Source organism: Rattus rattus, chromosome 5 (genome assembly GCF_011064425.1).
Source record: "Rattus rattus isolate New Zealand chromosome 5, Rrattus_CSIRO_v1, whole genome shotgun sequence".
Taxonomy (NCBI): Eukaryota; Metazoa; Chordata; class Mammalia; order Rodentia; family Muridae; genus Rattus; species Rattus rattus.
The window spans coordinates 129,990,901-130,014,959 of record NC_046158.1 but is presented as its reverse complement, the minus strand read 5'-3'; the positions used below and the strand labels follow the sequence as shown (position 1 = coordinate 130,014,959).

The 24,059-nt window shown below is 42.2% G+C and overlaps 2 protein-coding genes across 4 annotated transcripts in view; one reads left to right on the top strand and one right to left on the bottom strand.

Annotated features, from left to right (window-relative positions):
• Positions 1-16,279, bottom strand: part of LOC116902086 (zinc finger protein 120-like) — a 94,892-nt gene extending 78,613 nt beyond the window's left edge. For all 3 annotated transcript variants that reach the window (XR_004388041.1, XM_032904387.1, XM_032904386.1), the window contains exon 1: positions 16,150-16,279. Coding sequence is in view for 2 of the 3 variants with exons in the window: in XM_032904387.1 (XP_032760278.1) it covers positions 16,150-16,152 (3 nt within the window). In the remaining variant the exon portion in view is untranslated. The remainder of the gene's footprint in view (positions 1-16,149) is intronic.
• LOC116899972 (ribonuclease T2-A-like) lies at positions 12,301-12,864 on the top strand. Its single transcript, XM_032901795.1, has one exon. The coding sequence runs from the start codon at positions 12,502-12,504 to the stop codon at positions 12,862-12,864; it is 363 nt and encodes a 120-aa protein (XP_032757686.1). The 5' UTR covers positions 12,301-12,501.
• Positions 16,280-24,059: the final 7,780 nt, after the last annotated feature.

Here is a 24,059-nt window from a genome sequence, read left to right as displayed (position 1 = left end):
TAGATGTAGTCATTAAAGGTCTCCAAACCAAAAAGAGCCCAGGTCCAGATGGGTTCAGTGCAGAATTCTATCAGACCTTCATAGAAGACCTCATACCAATATTATCCAAACTATTCCACAAAATTGAAACAGATGGAGCACTACCGAATTCCTTCTATGAAGCCACAATTACTCTTATACCTAAACCACACAAAGACCCAACAAAGAAAGAGAACTTCAGACCAATTTCCCTTATGAATATCGACGCAAAAATACTCAATAAAATTCTGGCAAACCGAATCCAAGAGCACATCAAAACAATCATCCACCATGATCAAGTAGGCTTCATCCCAGGCATGCAGGGATGGTTTAATATACAGAAAACCATCAACACGATCCATTATATAAACAAACTGAAAGAACAAAACCACATGATCATTTCATTAGATGCTGAGAAAGCATTTGACAAAATTCAACACCCCTTCATGATAAAAGTCCTGGAAAGAATAGAATTCAAGGCCCATACCTAAACATAGTAAAAAGCATATACAGTAAAAACCAGTTAGCTAACATTAAACTAAATGGAAAGGAACTTGAAGCAATCCCACTAAAATCAGGGACTAGACAAGGCTGCCCACTCTCTCCCTACTTATTCAATATAGTTCTTGAAGTTCTAGCCAGAGCAATCAGACAACAAAAGGAGATCAAAGGGATACAGATTGGAAAAGAAGAAGTCAAAATATCACTATTTGCAGATGATATGATAGTATATTTAAGTGATCCCAAAAGTTCCACCAGAGAACTACTAAAGCTGATAAACACCTTCAGCAAAGTGGCTGGGTATAAAATTAACTCAAATAAATCAGTAGCCTTCTCTACACAAAAGAGCAAAAGCCAAGAAAGAAATTAGGGAAATGACACCCTTCATAATAACCCAAATAATATAAACTACTCAGGGTGTGACTTTAACCAAGCAAGGAAAGATCTGTATGATGAGAACTTCAAGCCTCTGAAGAAAGAAATTGAAGAAGACCTCAGAAGATGGAAAGATCTCCCATGCTCATGGATTGGCAAGATTAATATAGTAAAAATGGCCATTTTACCAAAATCGATCTACAGATTCAATGCAATCCCCATCAAAATACAAATCCAATTCTCCAGAGAGTTAGACAGGACAATTTGCAAATTCATCTGGAATAACAAAAAACCCAGGATAGCTAAAACTATCCTCAACAATAAAAGGACTTCTGCAGGGATCACTATCCCTGAACTCAAGCAGTATTACACAGCAATAATGATAAAAACTGCATGGTATTGGTACAGAGACAGACAGATAGACCAGTGGAATAGAATTGAAGACCCAGAAATGAACCCACACACCCATGGTCACTGGACTTTTGACAAAGGGGCCAAAACCATCCAATGGAAAAAAGATAGCATTTTCAGCAAATGGTGCTGGTTAAACTGGAGGTCAACATGTAGAAGAATGCAGATCGATCCATGCTTATCACCCTGTACAAAGCTTAATTCCAAGTGGATCAAGGACCTCCACATCAAACCAGACACACTCAAACTAATAGAAGAAAAACTAGGGAAGCATCTGGAACATATGGGCACTGGAAAAAATTTCCTGAACAAAACACCAATGGCTTGTGCTCTAAGAGCAAGAATCGACAAATGGGATCTCATAAAACTACAAAGCTTCTGTAAGGCAAAGGACACTGTGGTTAGGACAAATCAGCAACCAACAGATTGGGAAAAGATCTCTACCAATCCTACAACAGATAGAGGGCTTATATCCAAAATATACAAAGAACTCAAGAAGTCAGACTGCAGGGTGACAAATAACCCTATTAAAAAATGGGGTTCAGAGCTAAACAAAGAATTCACAGCTGAGGAATATCGAATGGCTGAGAAACACCTAAAGAAATGTTCAACATCTTTAGTCATAAGGGAAATGCAAATCAAAACAACCCTGAGATTTCACCTCACACCAGTGAGAAGGGCTAAGATCAAAAACTCAGGTGACAGCAAATGCTGGCGAGGATGTGGAGAAAGAGGAACACTCTTTCCCACTCGTTGGTGGGATTGCAGACTGGTACAACCATTCTGGAAATCAGTCTGGAGGTTCCTCAGAAAATTGGACATTGAACTACCTGAGGACCCAGCTATACCTCTCTTGGGCATATACCCAAAAGATGCTCCAACATATAACAAAGACACATAGCAGCCTTATTTATAATAGCCAGAAACTGGAAGAACCCAGATGCCCTTCAACAGAGGAATGGATAAAGAAAATGTGGTACATCTACACAATGGGATATTACTCAGCTATCAAAAACAATGCCTTTATGAAATTCATAGGCAAATGGATGGAACTGGAAAATATCATCCTGAGTGAGGTAACCCAATCGCAGAAAAACACACATGGTATGCACTCATTGATAAGTGGCTATTAGCCCAAATGCTTGAATTACCCTAGATGCACAGAACACATGAAACTCAAGAAGGATCACCAAAATGCGAATGCTTCACTCCTTCTTTAAAAGGGGAACAAGAATACCCTCGGGAGGGAATAGGGAGGCAAAGATTAAAACAGAGGCAGAAGGAACACCCATTCAGAGTCTGCCCCACATGTGGCCCATACATATACAGCCACCCAATTAGATATGATGGATGAAGCAAAGAAGTGCAGGCCGACAGGAACAGGATGTAGATCTGTCCTGAGAGACACAGCCAGAATACAGCAAATGCATAGGCGAATTCCAGCAGCAAACCACTGGACTGAGAACCGGACCCCTGTTAAAGGAATCTTAGAAAGGACTGAAAGAGCTTGAAGGGGCTCGAGACCCCATATGAACAACAATGCCAACCAACCAGAGCTTCCAGGGACTAAGCCACTATCCAAAGACTACATGGACTGACCCTGGACTATAACCTCATAGGTAGCAATGAATAGCCTAGTAAGAGCACCAGTGGAAGGGGAACCCCTTGGTCCTGCCAAGACTGAACCCTCAGTGAACGTGACTGTTGGGGGGAGGGTGGTAATGGGGCGAGGATTGGGAGGGGTACACCCATACATTAGGGAAGGGGGAGGGGTTAGGGAGATGTTGGCCTTGAAATTGGGAAGGGGAATAACAATCAAAATGTAAATAAGAAATACTCAAGTTAATAAAGATGAAAAAATATATTTAGTCTAAATTCAATGATCCTTATTGTCTACAACAGCCCTTTACAGTGTTCAGAACATCCAAAGACTCCTTGGACACTTAAACCAATCTTTTGAATGCCACACCTTGCAAAATCAGAAAACAAATTATTTTTTGAATATATAATGGCCAGAAAAAAAGTCAAAACAAAAACTTTCCATTCCAATACAGAAGAATGTGTCCAATGGACCAAGGGAAGAAACCCAAGAGGGCAAACAGGAAATTCTGCAGCTCTGTCTCAGACACTTGGGGCTTCAGGTTCAAAGGCTTACCTGGCTCCATCCCTGCAACTTCTCATTAACTCAGTTCCAGTTCTTCCACTCCCTATGTGCATCTCTCCACAGCAGACTCTCATACCACAGGTCTCTCAACATCTTGTGGTCTCAAAATGTAACTGGGCATCATCCATAGACCTCATCCAATGAACTCTCACAGAGTCCTCACTGGGGCTCTGACTCTGACAAACACAGAAAGCTAGAATACTGCTGAACTGAAACCAAAATGGGAGAATCCATGATGATAATTTCACAACTTCCTTGTTTCCAGAACCAGCACAATTTGGGCGAGTCTGTGAAGTTTGGCTCCTAAATTGGGATGGATCCTACCACACAGGGATTACAGCTGCAGTAGGCTTTATATGAAGTTCCTACCTGGGACTAGGATCACCTTGCCCACTTCTTCCATTAACTGAAGGCCTAGCAGGAAGGAGTCTTGCTTATGATACCACCTTAGGCTTCCAATCCAGAGCAATGGCCTCTTTAATGGTGATCATCTCCTTGAAAACTCCTGCCTCTGTGTCAGCACTGACTGCCATCTGAAACTATCTAGTCTCTTTTTCTCTGCAAACCACAGGCTTTGCATTTTTTTTTCTACCCCATTTGTTGCTCTTTTTGCCACTATCCTCCTCAATGAGTCAAGGAAATAACCATCAAACAGATCTAATATTACAACTAAGAAATTAGACAATCATCTTTCAATTCTGCCCTACTCAGTTTCCCAGGGCATGGGCAGAGTAAGAAACATTTGTGGCCAAAATACAACACATGACTTCTAGCTATAATTTTCATAGCATCTATTTCCCACTGGATTTCTATGCCATCATGTTCCTCTGTCTGCATTAGTCTCAATACCCCAATCTTCCTAAGTCCTACGTTACAGTAGATGAAGGTACATGTACAGCTTCCTATGCTTTTGGCCATCTCTAACCTTATATTTTCCATATAATGCTAAAAGAAAACATTCCTAGGTTTTGTCGAGCATCAAAATCACTTAGTGTATGCCATTCTTTGTTCTGACTTGCTACTCAGGTAATGAACGCTTTTTTCTGCATGCTTCTGTCAGATCACACTTCATCATGTTGAGAGCTTAAGACAGAAACTGAAGCTAGAAAATGATGGAAAAAAGTGTGGACCAAATTGTTTCTTCACTTGCTCTCCTGCTTGGTCATTGTCCCATGCTCAGCTAGCTCTCTTATCCAGCCCCGTCCCCCTTTCTCAGGGATATTGCTACCCTCAGTGGAAGTCCCTTCCCATATAAATCATGAATCAACACAATTTCTCAAAGACAAAGCAACCAGCCATTACAATGGGGCACACCCTCAATTGAGCCTTCCTCAGGTGGAGTGAATGCTCTTAGATGTTGAGATCTGAAGCTAATTAGAACAGACTTAATAATAATATATGACAATGTTTTAATAACCCCAAACAAATGTGTTAGCCAACCACTTAAGTAGTAAAAACACAAACATTGATTGCTACAAAAACAGAAAAACATAGATTTGGCAATAAATTAGAAGAGGCGAGTCATTAGAATCAAGAGAAAACTAAAATTTTTTCCAAAGAAAGTCCCCAAACAAAAACTCAAGGAGATTACAATAAATTTTCAACAGACAAAAATGGTGAATGTTAATTATTATGAGATTATACTTAATAAAATCATACAACATACAAGGCACCACTGATTAGAATAGACACAAAGACCTATCAATACAACCCAGCTCTTTACACAAGAACTATGATACTATGCCACGGACCACCCCAGGCAGATATGGGGGGCCTTGGGCTGAGAGTCCTTGAAGGCTAGGTGGGTAAGGATTAGGTGGTGACAAACAGAAACAAACACAGAGGCAGTTTGAATCTGAGTGTATTTTTGCAGCTCTCAAGCAAGAATTTTTATACGTAATGAAACAGGTATTAAAATTCTTAGAAGATGTGTTTAGTGAAGCAATCTCCGATAGGACAGATAACGTCATTGTCATTTGGCACAGTAAAGTATAAAGTCATCCAAGGCTAGTGGCATATCTCCAAGAACAGGTTAATACATTTTTATGGTCAGTTATTGTTTAACATCTAATACCTAATTTCTGTGAATCTCCAAGGTGTAAATTTAAACTATTTCAATTCTTTTTTTTTTTTTTTTTTTTTATTTAAGGCTCTCTTTACCATACACCAAAGCCCACTTCTGATGACACATGGATAGCCGTGTGAAATTTTATGGTTGGGAAATTTTTGTCATAATATTATTTTGTAATTTTAAAAATGATTTATGAAGTAAAACACTGGTTTTCCCAGAGTTAAGGCCATGGTTAGTGATCCCCCTCTCTCAAGGGATGGTTTATCCATTTTTCTCACTTAAAATCTCAGCCTAGGCCATCAGGAACATCTTGTAAATACGGAAAGGGAAGAGAAGACGATAGAACAGATAAATTGCCATGAAGAGTCCACAGCTGGTTCCAGGAGGCCTCCTTCTTTTGAAGTTTCCGCCTCAATCTGTGGAACTTGTCACACTGATTCTACTGGGGTTGTTGTGGTAATACTACAATCAAAATCAAATTCAAAGAAATCAGTGGCCATTACTAACCCTGTGGACTCTGGTACTCTATTCTGCCAATAATAAAACAGATTGGGGAAAAACATAAACTCAGGAAAAAGCACTATTCCCAGTGGAGAGATTTGCTTAAAGCATACAAATGTTTCAATATTGGAGAAAATATTGACTACTAAAAGTATCTCCTCAACTTATGATAAAGAAAAGCATGTCTTTTCTTTAAAGTGTCGCCTGGAAATCATTTGTTTCCTATGATTAAATGACTGGATACAAGTCTGCACCAGAGCAAGAAAATGCAATTGAAAGAAGACTTTTTAAAAACAGTGTATGCTTTGTACTGTAAACTTAAACAACCTGTAGTAAGCTAACTGCTTTTATAGGTCATAAGCACTTTTGAAAACATACGCAATCCCATCCATGTGAATGTTTGTGTGTGAGAGAGACAAAATGTCTTCCATGTGTGTACAGGTGACAGATCAGGGAAGATGGCGTTACTCCCTTGGATCTGGAGTAACGGGTAGGTAAGAGCCTCCCAACTTGGGTTGGGTGTTGGTATCTGAACTCAGGTCAACCCCAGCATGAATAGTAGCTGATTGACCTGCCCACTCACATAGTATTTTTTATCAAAAATAACCAGTCTTTCACAGATGAACACAACGAAAAAACTAAGTAAATATAGAAGCAAATAAATGACCCCCGGGGACCTGATGCCTGTTTATTAAGATGTTGGGTGAGGAACTTGGTAGGATACTGCCAGACCATCCCTACTTTCTACTACCTGAGACCCAATCCTCAAGGATGCCCTTAGTACTGCAGCTTTCTTTCACCTGTCCATGCCTCCTGTAGATACAAAAGGGCATTTCCATCTTCCCTTCTCTTCCTGACTCATCTCTGTGTCTGAAACCCCAACTATGGGCAGACACACTCGTTCAAACAAAGGCCAGAGACTAGGCTATCCAAAGACCTATCCCACTATCTGTTCCCCTAGACCCAATTCTCATAGTTGCCAAAAGCTCTGCCAGACAGTGTTGGATAAAGCTTCCTCTACCAGTTTCCATGGTTCGGGTAAATACCACAGACCATTCCCAAGTGCTGTTCTTTTCCTGCCACATCTCTGTGTCCCAGCCCCTACTCTGGAAGAACCTTCTCAACCACATGTCCACTGATCAACCACACTATCTCTTGCCCTAGATGCAATTTTCAGAGTTTTCCCTAGCATTAGACTAGAACACAGAGGCAGCTTCACCTCTCTTCTGTCAAGTGTCCTGTGGATTGCTAAAATCATCTTTCCCTCGATTCCTTTTCCTCCATCCTCCAAAACCAGCAAACATTCCCTCTTGAACACACCCATCAAACAGATCGGTAGAAGAGGCAACAGTCAGAAAAAACACTCTCTGAAAATCCAGAAAACACAAACCAAGGATCAAAACACCCACCAGAAGAAGACAAACCTAGAAATCACACTAAATATACAAGCCTAGATAACATCTTAGGAACATAGTAACAGCTAGGAAAATATGTCAGCAAAAGAAGAAAGTTATCCTCCCATAGCAAGGCCTGAATATTACAACATAACTGAAAGCGCAAGAAAAAGACCTTAAAAGCAACTGTATGAAGGTGATAGAGGTCCTTAAACAGGAGAAAGGCAGGAAAACACAAACAACTGGACAAGAATAAGAAATTCAATAAATAAAGCAAACACTTGAGGAAAACACAACTGTTCATGACAGTAAAATGAAAATAGAAAAGGAAATCACAAATTAGAGTTTCTCCTGCCCACTCCACCCCCCACCCAGCTCCGTATTTCCATTCATTCTCCTGGCCCTCTTGGCTTCTCTCCCGTCTTCCTTCACACAGGATCCTGCTCCTCTTTCTCCTCTTCCTCTGCACTCCCCTCTAGGTCCCTCCCTCTCTCCCTCTAACTCTTGTGATTATTGTGTTCCCCTAAGTGGAGTTTAAGTGCCCTTACTTGGGCCTTCCTTCTTAAACTTCCTATTGTCTGTGCATTGTATTGTGGGCATTCTGTAATTTTTGGCTACTATCCACTTATCAGTGAGAACATAACCTGCATGTCCTCCTGGGTCTCTATTAATTTGTTCAGGATTTTTTAATTCCAAGCATTTGCCTGCAAAATTCATGATGTCCTTGTTTTTAATAGCTTAAAGTCCCAGAGAGCTGGGATATTAACGGCTCCCAGGACTCAGAGGGGATAACTGTAGCCGAAATGCTCAAAAGTTGAGAGACGGAACGTGAAGGGACCATCCCTCCAGTAGATAGACAGGGCCCACAGTGGAGGGATGGGGCCACCCACTACCTTCAAAATTTTTGACCCAGAATTATTACTGTCTATAACAAATGCAGGACAAAAATGGAGCAGAGGCTGAAGGAAAGGCCGTTCAGTGAGTGGCCCAACTTGTGATCAAGCCCATAGCCTGGCACAAAACCCTGACACTATTATTACTGATGTCATGTTGTACTTACAGACATAAGTCTAGCATGGCTGTCCTCTGAGAGGATCTACCAGCAATTGACTGAGACAGATGCCAATACAGCCAACCACTTGGCTCAGGTCAGGAACCACAATGGAAGAGTTAGGGGAAGGACAGAAGCTGAAGGGGATGACAACACCATAGGAAGATCAACAGTATCAACTAACCTCAACCCCTCAAAGCTCCCAGAGACCAAGCCAGCAACCAAAGAGCATACATGGTTAGTCCATGACCCCAGGCACATATGTAGCAAAGGACTGCCTTGTCTGGCTTCAGTGGGAGAGTATGGGTCTAATCTTGTAGACTTGATGCTCCAGGGAGGGTGGATGCTGGGGAGGATTAGTTGGGGGGTAGGAGGGTGGGCAATAGGGGGGATAAATAGGGGGAGCACCTTTTCAGAGGCAAAGGGGGAGGATGTGAAGAACTCTGATAGGGGTTACAAGAAAGTAGGCAACATTTGGAATTTAAATAAAATACTTTAATATAAAAAAAAAAGAAAAAGAAAACACAATCCTGTAAATCAAAATTTTAAGACTGAAAATAGGAACTACGGGGCCAAGGTTCACCCACAGACTAGAGATGGAAGAGAGAATGTCAGTCAATAAAAGGAAATGACACAGGCCAAAGAAAATTTAAATCTCAAAATTCTAAAACTTTATAAGAGGATCGTTGGCTCTAATGCTCTATGTTATGTAAGAAAATTCAGCATTCTCAATAGTATTTTGAAGAAATAGTATACACATTGGCACAGTGACTTCTGTACTCACAGCAAAGATACAAGGATCAAGAATAGGTACAATACTTGTGAAAAGATGTGGGGATGGAGAAAAAAAGCCAGAAACAGAAGCCTAAAAATATACTCAAGTTTTCATCAAAGTACCTAAGGAAACCACACCAGGAAAAGTGTGAGTTTGATCAATGTTACCTGTGATTGTATGGGTATATGAATTAAATTAACACGGACTTCATGAAGCTTATACAAACTACTCAAAGTGACCCCTAAACTGTTAGGTTTCGGATCCTTCAGCTACTACTGATCTGTCTTCCAAACAGAGGCCTCATGTTCTAAAGCTCTCTGCAAATGGAAGTGATCACAATGGTGGGCTCTGACTGCAGCCTCTCATGACCCCTTGTGATTTCGGGCAAATCTAGCCTCACTGAAGCTCCCACACAAAACGATGTTGAAGAATAATTTAATGTCTGCTTCCTGCTACATGGATTATGTCACAAGATTGGAGATGTATCCTATCCACTTACCCAGCGCCATTGCACATCTGAGAAACCTCAATATTTTAGAAACTCCTTTTACACCCTGTAATTGAATTTCTGTGAATCATGCCATTGTGACTGGAGGTAGTGGAAAGGTAAAAGAATTCTAATGAAATATTGCTGAAGGTTGATCCCCTACTGCCACCTTTGTACTAATTTCTAAATGATTTATAATTTCTTTAAATTTATTTTATTTATACGAATATACTGTAGCTGTCTTCATACACACCAGAAAAGAGTATTAGATCACATTACAGATGGTTGTGAGCCACCATGTGGTTGCTGGGAATTGAACTCAGGACCTCTGGAAGAGCAGTCAGTGCTCTTAACTGCTGAGCCATCTCTCCAGCACCACGACTTATAAAATTTGTCACATTAAATTGAAAGTGGAAGGTTCAGAAATTCTAGGAACCAGACGTTCAGTTTTCTACTGCACACCAAAAGTGACGCCTATGTGTGGATAGTGATATTATGAGCAACACAGATTTCCCCTGATAGGGCTCACAGTTCCCCCTTCCCTGGGAATCCACATTCAAGAGTGAAGAGTCAGAGGCTGCCAAGGGTCTCTGCTCAGATTACTATGTGGACTAACAGAACCACAGTCTGACCAATTGCCTATCTCAGTCTCAGCAAATCAGACTTGGATAACTCAGCAGACATGCTCCTCCTGGCCTGGGGATGCTGACTCCCACCCTCACCATGGCATGGCCTGTGGTCGTCTTATAGCTTGCCACAGAAGCATCTGAGGAGAGTCCTGGAAAGAACCTACAAGCTAGCTTCCACTGGTGATCCTGACTGCTAGGCCTGCCCAGCGAGGCCTCAGGACAGTAGCAGCCCCTTTACAGAGAGCAAATGCCTCCGACAGCTGAAGCCTTCCTAGCTCTGCCCTTCCATTCTAGGTACAGAAAGAGCCCTAGTCTGGGAAACTTGTATTGAGTAGACTGTTTTAGTTACCCACAGCATTTCTTTTCCTTTTTCAAGGCACAGGGTTCTTGTTTGCATCTTCCATTACACGTGCAATGCCCGGTGCAACCATTTCTACTTCATAATTAGGAAGTCGTGCAGCCAAAGTGCAGTCAAATTCAAACAGTAACGTAGTTAAAAAGAAAAAGTGACTCAGAATTTAAAAGTAAGGAGTGGTTAATGAGAAGTGAATGGGGGGAAAAAAAGGAAATAAGAAAGGAAAGAACAAGACTGCTCTGGGGTTTCTTATGCATAAAAGTGAGAATATCTAGTCAGAGCCAGGAGCGACTGGGAGAGTACAAAGTGGAACCCTGGGCCATGTGGAGAGAGGAGGGAGTGGAGAAGCAAGATCCAGACAAAGAGATGAGGATGATTACTGACAGATGAAAATGACCAAGTAACCGTGATGGTTCGATTACATAAGGAATGGCAGCCCGGCCCCTGGACTAAATAAATGGTGAGGTACTCCAGCCATGACATGTAACGGAGGTTCTGAGGTCTGCTGAGAACCTGACTGGAAGGTTGGCTCTGATTTGTTAAATAGGCCACTCAACGCTTTGTCCCAGGGTTTCAGACTTAATATTAGGGAGAAAGAAGAATGAAATGTTTAGTTATATTCTGAAAAAAAAAAAAAAAGTTTAAACGGGGGATTTTTAATGGTCCAATACTCTTCGGGACTAAACGCTTTATGTATTCTTAGAACACACTAAGAACTATTCATGTCTTTTCTCTCACATTGTGTATTTTCTAACATTCCTTTTAGGAACACAACACCAGTTTGTCTGAATCTTGTGTTGCTTGAACTAGTATAAATATAGAAATTTGGTTTCTAGAAATAAGTTCAGTTCCTCATCCAGATTCATGATTGCCCTGCTCTGGGAGCCCCCTTAGATCGCCAGTTTGGACTTATACTGATTGTAAATTTAATTACCTGACTACTCATTGCTATTGCCAACGACTGTCAAAGCAGAGAGGCCCTCACCTTCCTTCTGCCCTCTTCTTTTCTGTGCTGTGATTACACTAGATTCAAAGTTGGTCAGAAAACTAAATTCTTACTCATGTACCTCTTTATCTCTAATCCCTTCACCCTGATCCAAGGAAGTTGGAGGACACTCATTCACTGGTCTCTTTTTCTTCTCACTGACCAATCAAAGCCCAGCCTGAAAGAACCTGCAGGACTGCCTTCCAAGTACTGGACAACAGAGGCAGGATTAGGTGTTCATAGCATGTCTAAGCCGAAGGAAAGGCTGAGCTATAGGAGATGTTGCTCTAAACAGACACAAATACAAAACACCTTTAGAAAAGGAATGATATTCTTAATGAATAGGAAACAGTGGAGAATAAAAACAAGATCAGAACAGCATTGCATAAAGAGAATGACATTTAAAATGTAACACCAGGAGGTGAAGAGTGGCTGGCTGGTCAGTCTGGTTGCAGAGCGAGCATGTGCAAAGGCGCTGGGGCTGCGGTGCCCCAGCGACATGGCGGGAGCTCGCACTTGGCTGCGTTCGGCTGGGTCTGGTGCTGGCTGGGGCCTGGCATCTGTGCTGTCTGTGCGGGGGGCGGGCCCGCTGTGGAGTGGCAGCCATGAGTGGTAAAAACTAATTTTGACCCAGCACTGGCCCCCCACAGTATGCAAGGAAGTTAACAGATGCCGGGACTCTCTGGATTACTGGACAATACATGGACTATGGCCCGGCAGAGCAGAAGATTGTAACCAGTCCTGGCACTTTAACTTAGATGAGATTAAGGACCTTTTGAGAGACATGAAGATCTACTGGCCTGATGTGATTCACCCGTCTTCTAATCGCAGCCAATTCTGGAAACATGAATGGGATAAACACGGCACCTGTGCTGCCCAGGTGGATGCCCTCAATTCCGAGAGGAAGTACTTTGGGAAGAGCCTGGATCTATACAAGCAGACTGATCTCAACAGTGTACTACAAAAATTTGAGATCAAGTCATCTATCAACTACTACCAGCTTGCAGATTTCAAAGATGCACTTACAAGAATCTATGGTGTGGTGCCTAAAATCCAGTGCCTTATGCCAGAACAGGGAGAGAATGTACAGACCATTGGGCAGATAGAGCTGTGCTTCACCAAGGAGGACTTCCATTTGCCGAACTGATGGTCTGTGAAGACGGCCCGATCTTCTATCCTCCACCCAAGTGATATTCACATTTGGAAATATTTTATGTTCCACAAAGTAAGAGAAGTTCCCAAATCATTGTGCTTTCTAAAAATTCACTAAAAAGTTTCTTTAAAAAAAAAAAGTAACACCAACAATTGACTTTGTAAAAAGATCAATATAATTGGAAGGACACATAGGTATAATGACTTGAAAAAAGAGCACAGTCTTTTCTGGTAGAGGGAATAGCATTAATGTGATAGTGTTTGACCTTGCCCCTGTGTGCAATGTTAGCTGCTAAGATCTCTAACCTGACACACAGCCAATGGCATGTGCTTCAAATCTCTGAGCTGACTTAACTGTGTCAACAAGAATTTTGCATGTGTGTGCATGCGCACATATCCCTGAAATGGAAATTCAATATTCACTCCTTCCAGCTAATGTACCCAAATTGTACCCCCACAAATCTATCTGTTTTCATTCACATGAGTATTAATGAGCATTCTCCGGAGTCTCAGAACTTAGGGAATGTCTCTTATATTATAGCAAATTATTAGAATGACCTACAGTCTGTATTGCAACTAACCAAATGATGGGCAATTTTCAATGGGAAGTTCAAGAATCTAGTAGTTACTCAGTCCCACGACAGTAAATGTTTCAGCTTGTATTTTGTGTAAGCTGGAATGTTGAAGAAGTAGGTTCCAACAGATGGGCTGGCAAGCAAGTGCCAGGAAGTGAAGAAGAATGCCTACCTTTCCCCCTAGTCTTCACGTAGGCCTCCAGCAGAAAGTGTGACCTAGATTAAAGGTATACACCACCAAGCCTGGAAGTGAAACTTCCTTTATCCCAGGCTGGCCTGGAACTCAGAGATCTGCTTGCCTTTCTGCTGGGATTAAAGGTGTGTAATACCTTGTCTGGGAATAAACTTTACATGGCCACTATGCCTCAATAACTGGATCAATAGCGGCTGTCATCCCTATCAAGATCTGGGTCAGAAACCCGTGTCTTCCAGTCTGAAGACCTGGATCACAGGTGTGACCTCCATTTCTGGATTGTAGTTGCTTCCAGATGTAGTCAAGCTGACACCATGCAAAAATTAATACATGCTAGAAAATTATAAAATCATTCACCCTGTCTGAAGTTGGTCCTTCTTCAGAATGGTGACGCCTGCAGCTGACTCTTTTCAGCTTTAGTCTGCGGTCTAGCTACTGCCTATCCTGTTTCATCTGACAGTGTACACAGTAAACTGTTCCTCCTGTTCCTTCTGAAGGCAGAAGGCATGCTCCACAGCAAAATACTTTTCCTCTTACTGAAATGGACAGTTCATTACGTAACTCAAATGAGGAATTTTAAAACACTGTCATGGTACAGTCAGTCCTTTAACTCGAGAATTTAGAAATTTTATCAATAGGAAAGAAAGGTCATTGCCTGGGAAGCCTGAGGCTGGGATCAAAGATACCTGAGTCAATACAGCTTGTCTTAGAAACATTTCTGTAAAAGGGAAGATGATTTAACTATTGTAGAATTAATATACCTTCCCTGGGGAGGAATCACTCCACAAACGATTACATTAGTGAAGAATAATCTTTTTAATGACACAATCTACTCAGCTCTGGCTAATGCTCAAAGAAAAGACAGCCAAGAACAGATTTTACGTTCCAGATATGCTATCAATCCATGTCTCTTTTAGGTTCAGACCCAGGATTATGTTTTAAATAACAAGTGTAGACTGGAGACCGCAAGTACAACAGATGGGAGACTTACACAGCAACAATATAACCAGAATTATTTCTTAAGTACACCGGTGCCCTGAAACGGCAGGTCACTCTTCAGTGACAGGGTCCTGATATGGATGCAGAAGATGAGAGACAGGAAAAGTAGGAGGTAGACAGTGTGGGGGCTGGGGTGGGGATGTCTTGGACAACCTCTGTCTTATGCGGAGTAGGCTTCTGAAGAATAGCATCTGGTGTACTTCTTACAGGAGGGAAAAAAGAAGTGAGAGATTTCTATAAAGTTAGCACAAACTACCATGAAATGGGAAAACACAGGAAGGATCTAATAAAAGAATTTTGTACAAGAGGAACACTGAACATCTCAAAAACATTACTGACCAAGCCCCACTGAGAACCATAGCCTCATGTGGTAGAAAGGACTGGGATCTCAGGATCTGAAGCAACCCAACCCCAAAGGCCCTGGTCCGACCACTACCTGATTTCCCAAGCACCTTCCTTGCTTTAGAGAAGGAGCTCTATTTTACTCTCACTACATCAGAACCTTAGGGAAGCTCCTAAGGCCTAAGCCCCAGGCTGTTACTGGCTCTGGAGCGTGAGAAGGAGCTGTGCCATTCTCCATCCATGAAGGCCTCATAAAAAGCCTTGCTTGGGTTGGGGATTTAGCTCAGTGGTAGAGCTCTTGCCTAGCAAGCGCAAGGCCCTGGGTTCGGTCCCCAGCTCCAAAAAAAAAAAAAAAAGCCTTGCTTGATCAGGCCAGTTCTCAACACAACAGTGTTTTTCCTTTTCAAAGACTTGTCACCCAATGTAGTCTTGCCCGTGTAGCAAAACTATGCTTTTCTCAAGAAGAAGACTGGTCCTTTAAGGATCTCCAGGCCTTAATGTTGTCTGTGACCCTATATTGTCCCCTTGAGCCACTTGTTAGAATCCTGTTCTTCGATTGGGCCTTGTTCGTGATTGTAAACCAGAGTTGTCTCCTTAGTTATGGTTTGTAGACAAATGTCTAATCCTGGTAAAGAAACACATGTATTCTAACATTCTATTCTCTAACAGACCTGGTTAGCATACCGTGTATCTGTGGGGCGTTTTAGAGACAGTCCTCCCTCAGCGGCATTATAAGTTTTGATAAATCCTTTACATGATCAATTTTACTCTTCTACATCACAGCTAAATATTGCAGTGCTACCTACTCAACACACGAGATGCTTTTTGCAGCTTCCACAGAATTAACTCAAAACGGATCTTACACCTACATATTAAAGAGCTAACTGCTAAGGCCAGAACTTACTGAAGATACCAGAGAAACTAGGGCTCTCCGAGTTTGGCATCCTGAAGCCGGTTCCCCAGAAGCTTTGTGCAAATGCAGCCATCCTACTAAAATTATTCAGAGCCCATCTTCGGTTCCAGGAAGAGAAACATTACCACAAGGAACCTCACAAATCTCTGCTTCTGTCTGGCTGCTGTTTACCACGGAGCTCCAGAGACTACCCACCACACCAGGTCCCTCTGCTGGTCGCCTGCTCTTCCCTTTTGTGGGAAATGGTCCTGCACTTACCATGTTGGGACTTCAGAGCTTGCCTGAGCTCTCCTCACAGCATCCAGCAGCAGGACACAGAACACATCAAACGGAATTCTCGTGACTGTTCAGTTTCAGAGAGGAACTTGCAGGAAAGCTCACGAAAAGCTCCCGGAAAGGCCCGGCTTCTCCTCTGATTGGCAGGAATGCGAGATGTTCTGATTGGCTAATGATTCTTGAGTGACTTAAGCACCAACCATAGAGCTAAAGTGAGCTGAAGGGATACCGGGGAATAGTTCCCCTGCACAGGCTGCCAATCCTTTTTCCCAGCTGCAGAGCTCTGCATTTCAGTACAACTGAAAGGTAAAAGTTTTGAAGTTGCCCCCCTAGACACAAAGTTTAGAGAAGAAGAAAGAAACAGGTTAGTCCCCAGAATTGTATGTTCCAGGAAGCCCCTCATAGGGCTATAGAATAGGTAATTACATCGACTGGTTCTACAGCTTTCTCCCAGGAACTAGCTGACCATGAAGTTAGATTAAAATCTTAGAGAGCAACCTTGAGAAGCAGGAAGCTTCTCCCAGGAGCTAGCGAACCATAAAGTTAAATAATGTTGAGAAACCGGAAGCTCCTCCTTGTGATTTTTCACTGGTATTCTCGACATTTTCCAACGACGCCCTCCCTACCCCCTTGGGTTGTGGTTTCTTCCTTTAAATTCCCCTTCTCTTAGCTACTGGTGGTCGAACTCCACTGCCCCTGCGTGGGATATGAGTCTCGACCCCAGTGCCCTGGTTCCTATGGATAAACCTCGTGTGATTACAGCAAGGATGGTCTTGTGTGAGTTCTTGGGGGGTCTCCCCGCTCCTGCGGTCTTTCACAACTTGTTTCTGTTTTCCCACACAGGTCGGTGGAGGATCCACAACTCCAGGGAGGATCCACAACTTCTGAATGTTCAGCTACCTGCTTTTTCCCCTGTTGCAGTTTCCTCTCCAACCCGAATCGGCCCGTACAAAGAAAACGCAACTCAATTAATGTGAAAACAATCCAGCATCTAGATTGGGCAGATCCACCCTACACTGTCCTATTTCTAGCTCCCAAATCCCTCATCCCTTGCACCTTTTATTTGCCAAGTCTCCAGCTTCTTCCTCTCCCACGACGACTCTCTCCTTGCTTCTTTCCTTTCTCCTCCCCTGACTCCTCTAACTTTTTTCAGTTCCCCATCGTGTGTCTAAACTGTCCCTTTCCCACCTATCTTCATTACTCCTCTCCCCACTCTCTCAACTGTTCAATCCTCTCCCCCCTCCTCAGGTTCTACTGGCTCAACTGTCACCAACTGTCTTCTCTCACCCTATTCTCTGAATCTAATCCCCCTCTCGCTCCCGACTCTTCCCTCTGCCCAAATTTCGCGCTCTTGCCTTTATTTTACAAATTCAGAGAGAACTCCAAGGCAAACCACAACATTCCCCTTTTTGCTACCTTGTTGCAACTTTGGAGCTGGCCTGAGCTCCAATTGTAGCACTCAGTAGGCTTCTTCCTACTTCCCTTCTTCCTCCTGCAATCAAGGTGCATAACTTGTATAGCCCACTAATAGTGCAGTTATCAGTCTGTCTCGCAAGTGGAAAGGTGCCCAGAATATTAACAATTAAAGAGGTTTTTAGGAAACAAGATTTGTCTTGTGTCTTCTTCAGGGTTCAGGTAAACTTCAAGTACTTTTCACCTAAAAGTTATGAGTCAACCCTCAGAGCCAAGCAGGAACCAGATGACAAACACTGTGTGTGTGGAGCCGACTTGCCTGAGACCCCAACATTGAGCTAATTAGGACAGACAAAGAACACATGAAAGTTCATCTAAAGGACAAGCTCAGTGGAAAAAACCCAAAGTTCTAGCTAAGCTTACAGAAGTGTTGATACAAATCTAGTGGTCAGCATTGCTTAGTAACAGGCTTGCCAAGTAGAGGCTCCTGACCTTTAGCAAAGAGCTAGTTACAGACCCAGGGCTCGTGACCTTTGCAAAGAGCCAGTTTCCTACAGACTCAGGGCTTGTGACCTTTGCTACAAGCCAACTTCCTACAAGACCTAGGTCAACATCCTGCAGGTGTGAGCCAACTACCTTATTGGCTAGTACATCAAGGTCTCCTGGCCCCCTGAAGATTTCCTCCTCCCCCAGCCTTGCGATAGTATATAACTAGAGCTTGCAAGAATGAAAATTGTCGCCTTGATCAGACTCTTGTCTTGGCATCCTTCTCCGTGTCTCTTGTCCCCATTCTCTTCCAGGTACCCTCTGGACCCTCGTTGACTGTCCTGCTGGACGGAACAAGTGTGGAGCACTATTGTTAACCAGCGTATCTTCCTCAGTGTGTTGGTAAAAAAACCAAATAAACAAAGAACAACAAAACCCACAGCTGTGTTAGTAAAGGCTCTGTAGATGGACAGAACGGATAGAATCAATCTCTCTCTCATGTTGGAAATATGTCCTGACCTGAGGGAAGGACAACGGAGACCCTGGAGAAGGGAGTGGAAATGGATGGGACAAGAGGCGGGAGAAATGGACACAAGACATCAGTCTGATCAAGTCTCATTTAATAAAGCAAAAAGCACTTGCTTATAAACAGAAAAATCACACACCACAAACTGATTGTCAAGATAATAATAACATATGTCACATCAGAAACCAACGGCATAAGTTTCAATTTCTCAAAAACTTCTAACAATAAATTTCAATTTCCCTAACAATAAAGCGAAACTCATTCTAGTGCAGAAGCAAGCTACCAGGAAGTCCCCAGTATTCCTGACTGGTGGTAACCGCCACGTAAGTTACTTGGAAACAAGAGCCCATGAAGTGGAAAACACCTAGCTCAGGCAAAGAAAGGCATAAGCAGGCCAGGCAGCTCTGGACAGAAATAGATCTACTCTTGGTAGCCGCCCGTACCGCGCCCAACGTGGGGCTGATTTCCTGTGAGTGAGTCAACAGGGCACAGCTGTTGTCCACCCCGAAGGACGAGAGTGCGCATGAGCCAAGCATGTCACAGCCCACTCTTGGGGCATGCAAATTGGGAATTGGGGCTTGCACCAATCAGGTAGCGACACAAGTCTCCTAAGCATATATAAGCAGTGCCTTTTCCTCCCTCGGGGTCCCTGTTCAGCAATAAAGGCTTGTTCGCAGAAGAATCCTGTTGCCGCGAGTCGTTCTTGCTGGTGAGACGTTGGGCGTACGACAGATCTACTAGAATGGCTCAAGAGCTTTGTTGTCCTAGTAGCCTGACAGTGGTTGTCTACCAGTTATAAGTTGAAAAATCCACTAGTGGTTTATTCCATGTGGCTGCATGCTTCAGCTGGTCTTCAGTATATATCAGAATTCTGAAAAAAGTGAGCTCTAATTCCAGTTTTTAAAAAATGAATTTGCTAGCCAGAGGCAGGGCAAACAAAGAGAAAGAGATGTATCTATCATCTTTAGTCATATAAATATATATATATGTGTGTGTGTGTGTGTGTGTGTGTGTGTGTGTGTGTGTGTATGTAATCTGTGGCTGAGATTAAAGATGGATCTTGTCAACTCAAAATCCAGATTATAAAAGGGTTCTCTCATTTCAAAAGATGTGATAAAGAAAAATCCCCCACAATATCCAACTATTTGGGTTTTAGCTAATTCCAGATATAGTCCTTTTGACTACCAAGGTTAGCCAGTACAACTATCTAGACAGGAGAGGTAAGAACACCCCCCCCCATTGGCAGGCAAGGAGAACATGGGAGCCATCTCCAAAGCAATGATTTTCTTCTAAAAAGGAAGCATTGAGACTTTATTAGGGAATGTGGATACGCTCACACAGAGGTTTGCCTACTACTCAGCATGCTAAGTCAAGTCTTCTTCTGAACTTGGTCACAAGGTAAAAGCGGAGATTTTTAAGGGCATTCTTAGGTCAAAGTCAGGCAGAAACATGTAAAATATTAAAATGATGGACAGAAACGCCTCTGGGATGTTCATCTTGTACTACAAGGTCTTAGCTGAAAATCAGGGAGATGACACTGTAAAGGTAGATTTCTCAGGTGCCAATGCTACCTGCTAACCATTATCTATGTTCTAACCAATAAATAGTCAATGCCACAAGTCTCACATACAGAAAGAACTGAGTAAACAAATGTCAAGGACCAACCTCCAATAGGTCTGGGTTCCTAAGAGAAGGGGTGTTTGAGAGCAGCAGGGAAACCAGCAACTTGAAGTCAAATTATGGGTCCAAGCCTAACAGCTTTGTGGCCTATGTTCTGCTGAGATGACTTTCCAGATGAAATGGCTTCCCAGACTCTCCCACCCCACCCCACCCCCACCCCCTGCCTGCCTTTGAGTATTCTGCTCTGCTCTAGAGAGATTTTACTTGCTAATCTAAAAACTCTCGGGTTCAGACAGGTAGCTTTCTGGTCAAGACTGATCACTCTGCTAGTAAACATTCTAAAAGCTCTTTAGATTTCTCATGCATTTTCTTGGGTGATCAAAATCAGAAAGCAAATTACAAAACAAAAACATTCTAAAAGAGCTGTGTTTTCTTCTCTGACAGCCTTCTCTGGATAGCGGCTAGAAAACATTTTTTTTTTAAAGATTTATTTATTATATTTGAGTACACTGTCGCTGTCCTCAGACGCACCAGAAGAGGGCATCAGATCTCATTACAGATGACTGTGAGCCACCATGTGGTTGCTGGGATTTGAACTCAGGACCTCTGGAAGAGCAGCCAGTGCTCTTAACCACTGAGCCATCTCTCCAGCCCCCGGCTAGAAAACATTTTAACAGAACTGTCTCACCTCTTTAAGTAATTCTTGAGGTTTCTGACTAAAGAACCCTTGGGGCTTTTGCCAGCCTTATACCCACCTGCCTCTGGTCAAGGCTAGACCTAGTTCCATTCTTCACCCACAGTTCTCAGGAGGAGCAGGAACATTCTTGAAAAGCAAAATGTACTGACTGATAGTCACCTGACCCTTTGGTCCCAGATAGAGTTTGAATGCATGTCATATGCTTGCTAGCCAATAGTTTCAAAGGTCAATATGCTTAGTCAATAAGCTTAAACTGTAACCTTGATGATGTAACCTGTACCCCTAAAAAGTATAAAAACTGCTTGTTAGAGCCACTCAGGGTTGCCTTCTAGTCACTCGCCATGAGGTTCTGATTGAGGGTTGACCCCGATGCACCAGAAAACTTGCGTTTAAATCGAACTCCATTCTCTAGTCTCACTTGGGGAAGTCTCCTGGTAGTTTAGACTCACTTCGAGCCTTACATGGCCTCAGAAATCCTGTAGAAAAGAATATTTGAAGAGCTGTGTTTGCTCTTCAGAAATCTACAGATAACACAGCTCTTGTTACAGAATTTTTTTTTGTAAAAGTACTGCTATCGTTTATTGCTAGCTCATCTTGTGCAGGCCAAAAATACAGTGGTTTTTTTTAATTACATAAGAATTTGGTCATTTATTCCAGAGTCCCTTTCGATTATGCTGTGAATCAGTAGGCCAAGAGTCCAACCTCTTGATACTTAGGAGGCAGCCTGTATATATATTTTTTTCTTTTAACATTGCAAAGAATTCAGAAATCTTGCCTCTTTTGATAAGCACAGATAATAACGTAGCTGGGTGGGAGTGTGCTGGAGAGACACAGCATAACTGAAGGCAGTGGAATGCTTCAACTGGAGCTTAATGGGCTACACTAGTAGCAGTATTGAAGACTTTGTTGTTGATGGTTATTTTAACTGTACAGACCTGCTCCAAAAAGTGGAGAACATCCTTATGTGGACTAGAGAATGTTTTGTGGTATTTTGGTGAAGAACATGGTTGGTTTTTGCCCTTGTCTGAAAAGTCTATCAAGGTGACAATTTTTTTTTCCCCAAGGCTGAATTTATACCATAACAGGGGTAACAGAGAGAGGGGGGGAGTGGGAAACATTTACACAGGCCAAGGACACAGTACTCATGTGGTCAGCTGATGATAACAGGATGTTGGTTTTTCAGAAAGGTGACAGGTTTGTCATATCACTGGGTGTCCTGACTGCCAGATTTGTATTAGTCTTCTGCAGCTGGCTGGGGATTTTCCATGAACCCAGTCATTCTTAACTCTAACTATATTATTAACATCAATAATGAAGGGTTTTAAGGGCATTGCCCCCAACAATGAACTATTATGTCTGCTGAAGATATGGGTTTATGGGTCCAAATTTATGTCTTTAAAATAAAATTGCAAGAACTTTAAACATAGGATTGGTTCCCATCTGAAATAACCTATAATTTACAATATTTTTCACTCTGTAAGACAATGTGAAATGCATAGAGTATGCTAGTGAATAAAAATATGAATTCTATTATACCAGGAAGACAAGACTCTTATATCCTGGTAGGAAGTGTTGCTGGTAAGTTCCAGAAGTTACTGAAATTATTTACAAAGAAACATTTGAATGTCATTCTTAGTCTTTTTGTTACAGTGTCTTCATTGTAGAAAGATAGTCAATCATTTACCTCTAATATCAACTCATCTCTCAGCTCAAGATTTGGTTGTGCTTGCAAACTCAAAGTCTACCAAGCTTCATCACTTGAGTAATTCCCCAGGGACTTCACACGGTAGAAGGAGATGGCTGTTTCCCATACTGTGTCTGAAATAAAATCTCAAACCAATGGGTTTTTTTTAGTTAGCTAACAGGGTTAAGGTTCTATTACATGCTTTAATATTTTTCTCTTAATGCCTCGAGTAGATTGAGTAATGAATGTGGCACTTGTGGTTGTTTGACTAAGATTATCCACTGTAGGTCCATAAATTTAAATGCTTAGTCATTAGAGAGGGGCAGTACTTGAACAGATTAGAAGGATAAGAACTTCTGGCCCGTAGGAATAAGTCAGTCAAAGTGGGTCACCAGGGGAGGGATGCAAAGTGTGAAAGTCCCACAGCAGATCCATGATCTCTCTCTCTCTCTCTTTCTGTCTCTTTGTCTCTTTCTCCCTCCCTCCCTCTTTCCCTCCCTCCCTTCCTCCATATAGTTCAAAATGTAGTTTCCTCAGATAATTAATCAGCACTGCCTGTCTCAGCACCACCAGGCTCCACACCATGTTGATAATGAACTATTTTCTGTAATTGTAAGCATCCACAGTTAAATCCTTTCTTCGATAAGAATTACTTTGGTTGTGGTGTCTATTCTCAGCAATAGAGCATTGACTAAGACATCATTTTAAAGTTGGTTTGTGTTTGAGTGTGCATGTATGTGGGTGTATTAAATTTTTAACCAAGATCAGTATTAAACTTCATATGTGAAATTCTAATTGGTAGCATATACTTTCCTAGGAAGAGCTACAGCAAAGAAAAGAGGTATCAGATTACGTCCCACTTTCCAACATCAAACTGGTTTTCTCTTTCTCCCTCCTTCCCTCTCTCTCTCTCTCTCTCTCTCTCTGTGTATGTTCATTTGATTGTGAAGTCATTAGTTTTCTTTCTAAGTGAATCAAGGAAGATTTTTAAAAAAGTATTTGCTATCAGCAGCATTGAAGTAGCATGTACGAGGGCTGGAGAGGGGAGGCAGTACCCACAGGATATCCATGTGTGACTCCAGTTCCGTGGGGATTTATTCCCACTTTTCTGGTTTCTACGAGCATCCGGCATGCATAGGATACATACATGAACACGCAGTCAAAACTGCCACACACACACACACACACACACACACACACACACACACACACACACACACACACACAAAAGTAAAGCAAAGGAATTCTTTTGTCTCAAAAGTTAAATTGGACAGGTTATTGTCATTTACGTCTTTATTTTTAAACAAATGAACACTTAAGTGAAATGGGACTGTTGTCGGAGAAGTAAGACTGGTGGTAGGAAAATAATATGAATTTGCAGTTGTTTTGCATTTGAATGATGTTTTAGGGAATGTGAAAGTGAAAAACTGGGTTGTAAATGACATTGAATGCTGAAAGACTAAGAG

Bases quoted from the DNA above. Each gene is read 5' to 3' on its own strand.
- LOC116899972 (XM_032901795.1), top strand. From the start codon at position 12,502: ATGAAGATCTACTGGCCTGATGTGATTCACCCGTCTTCTAATCGCAGC.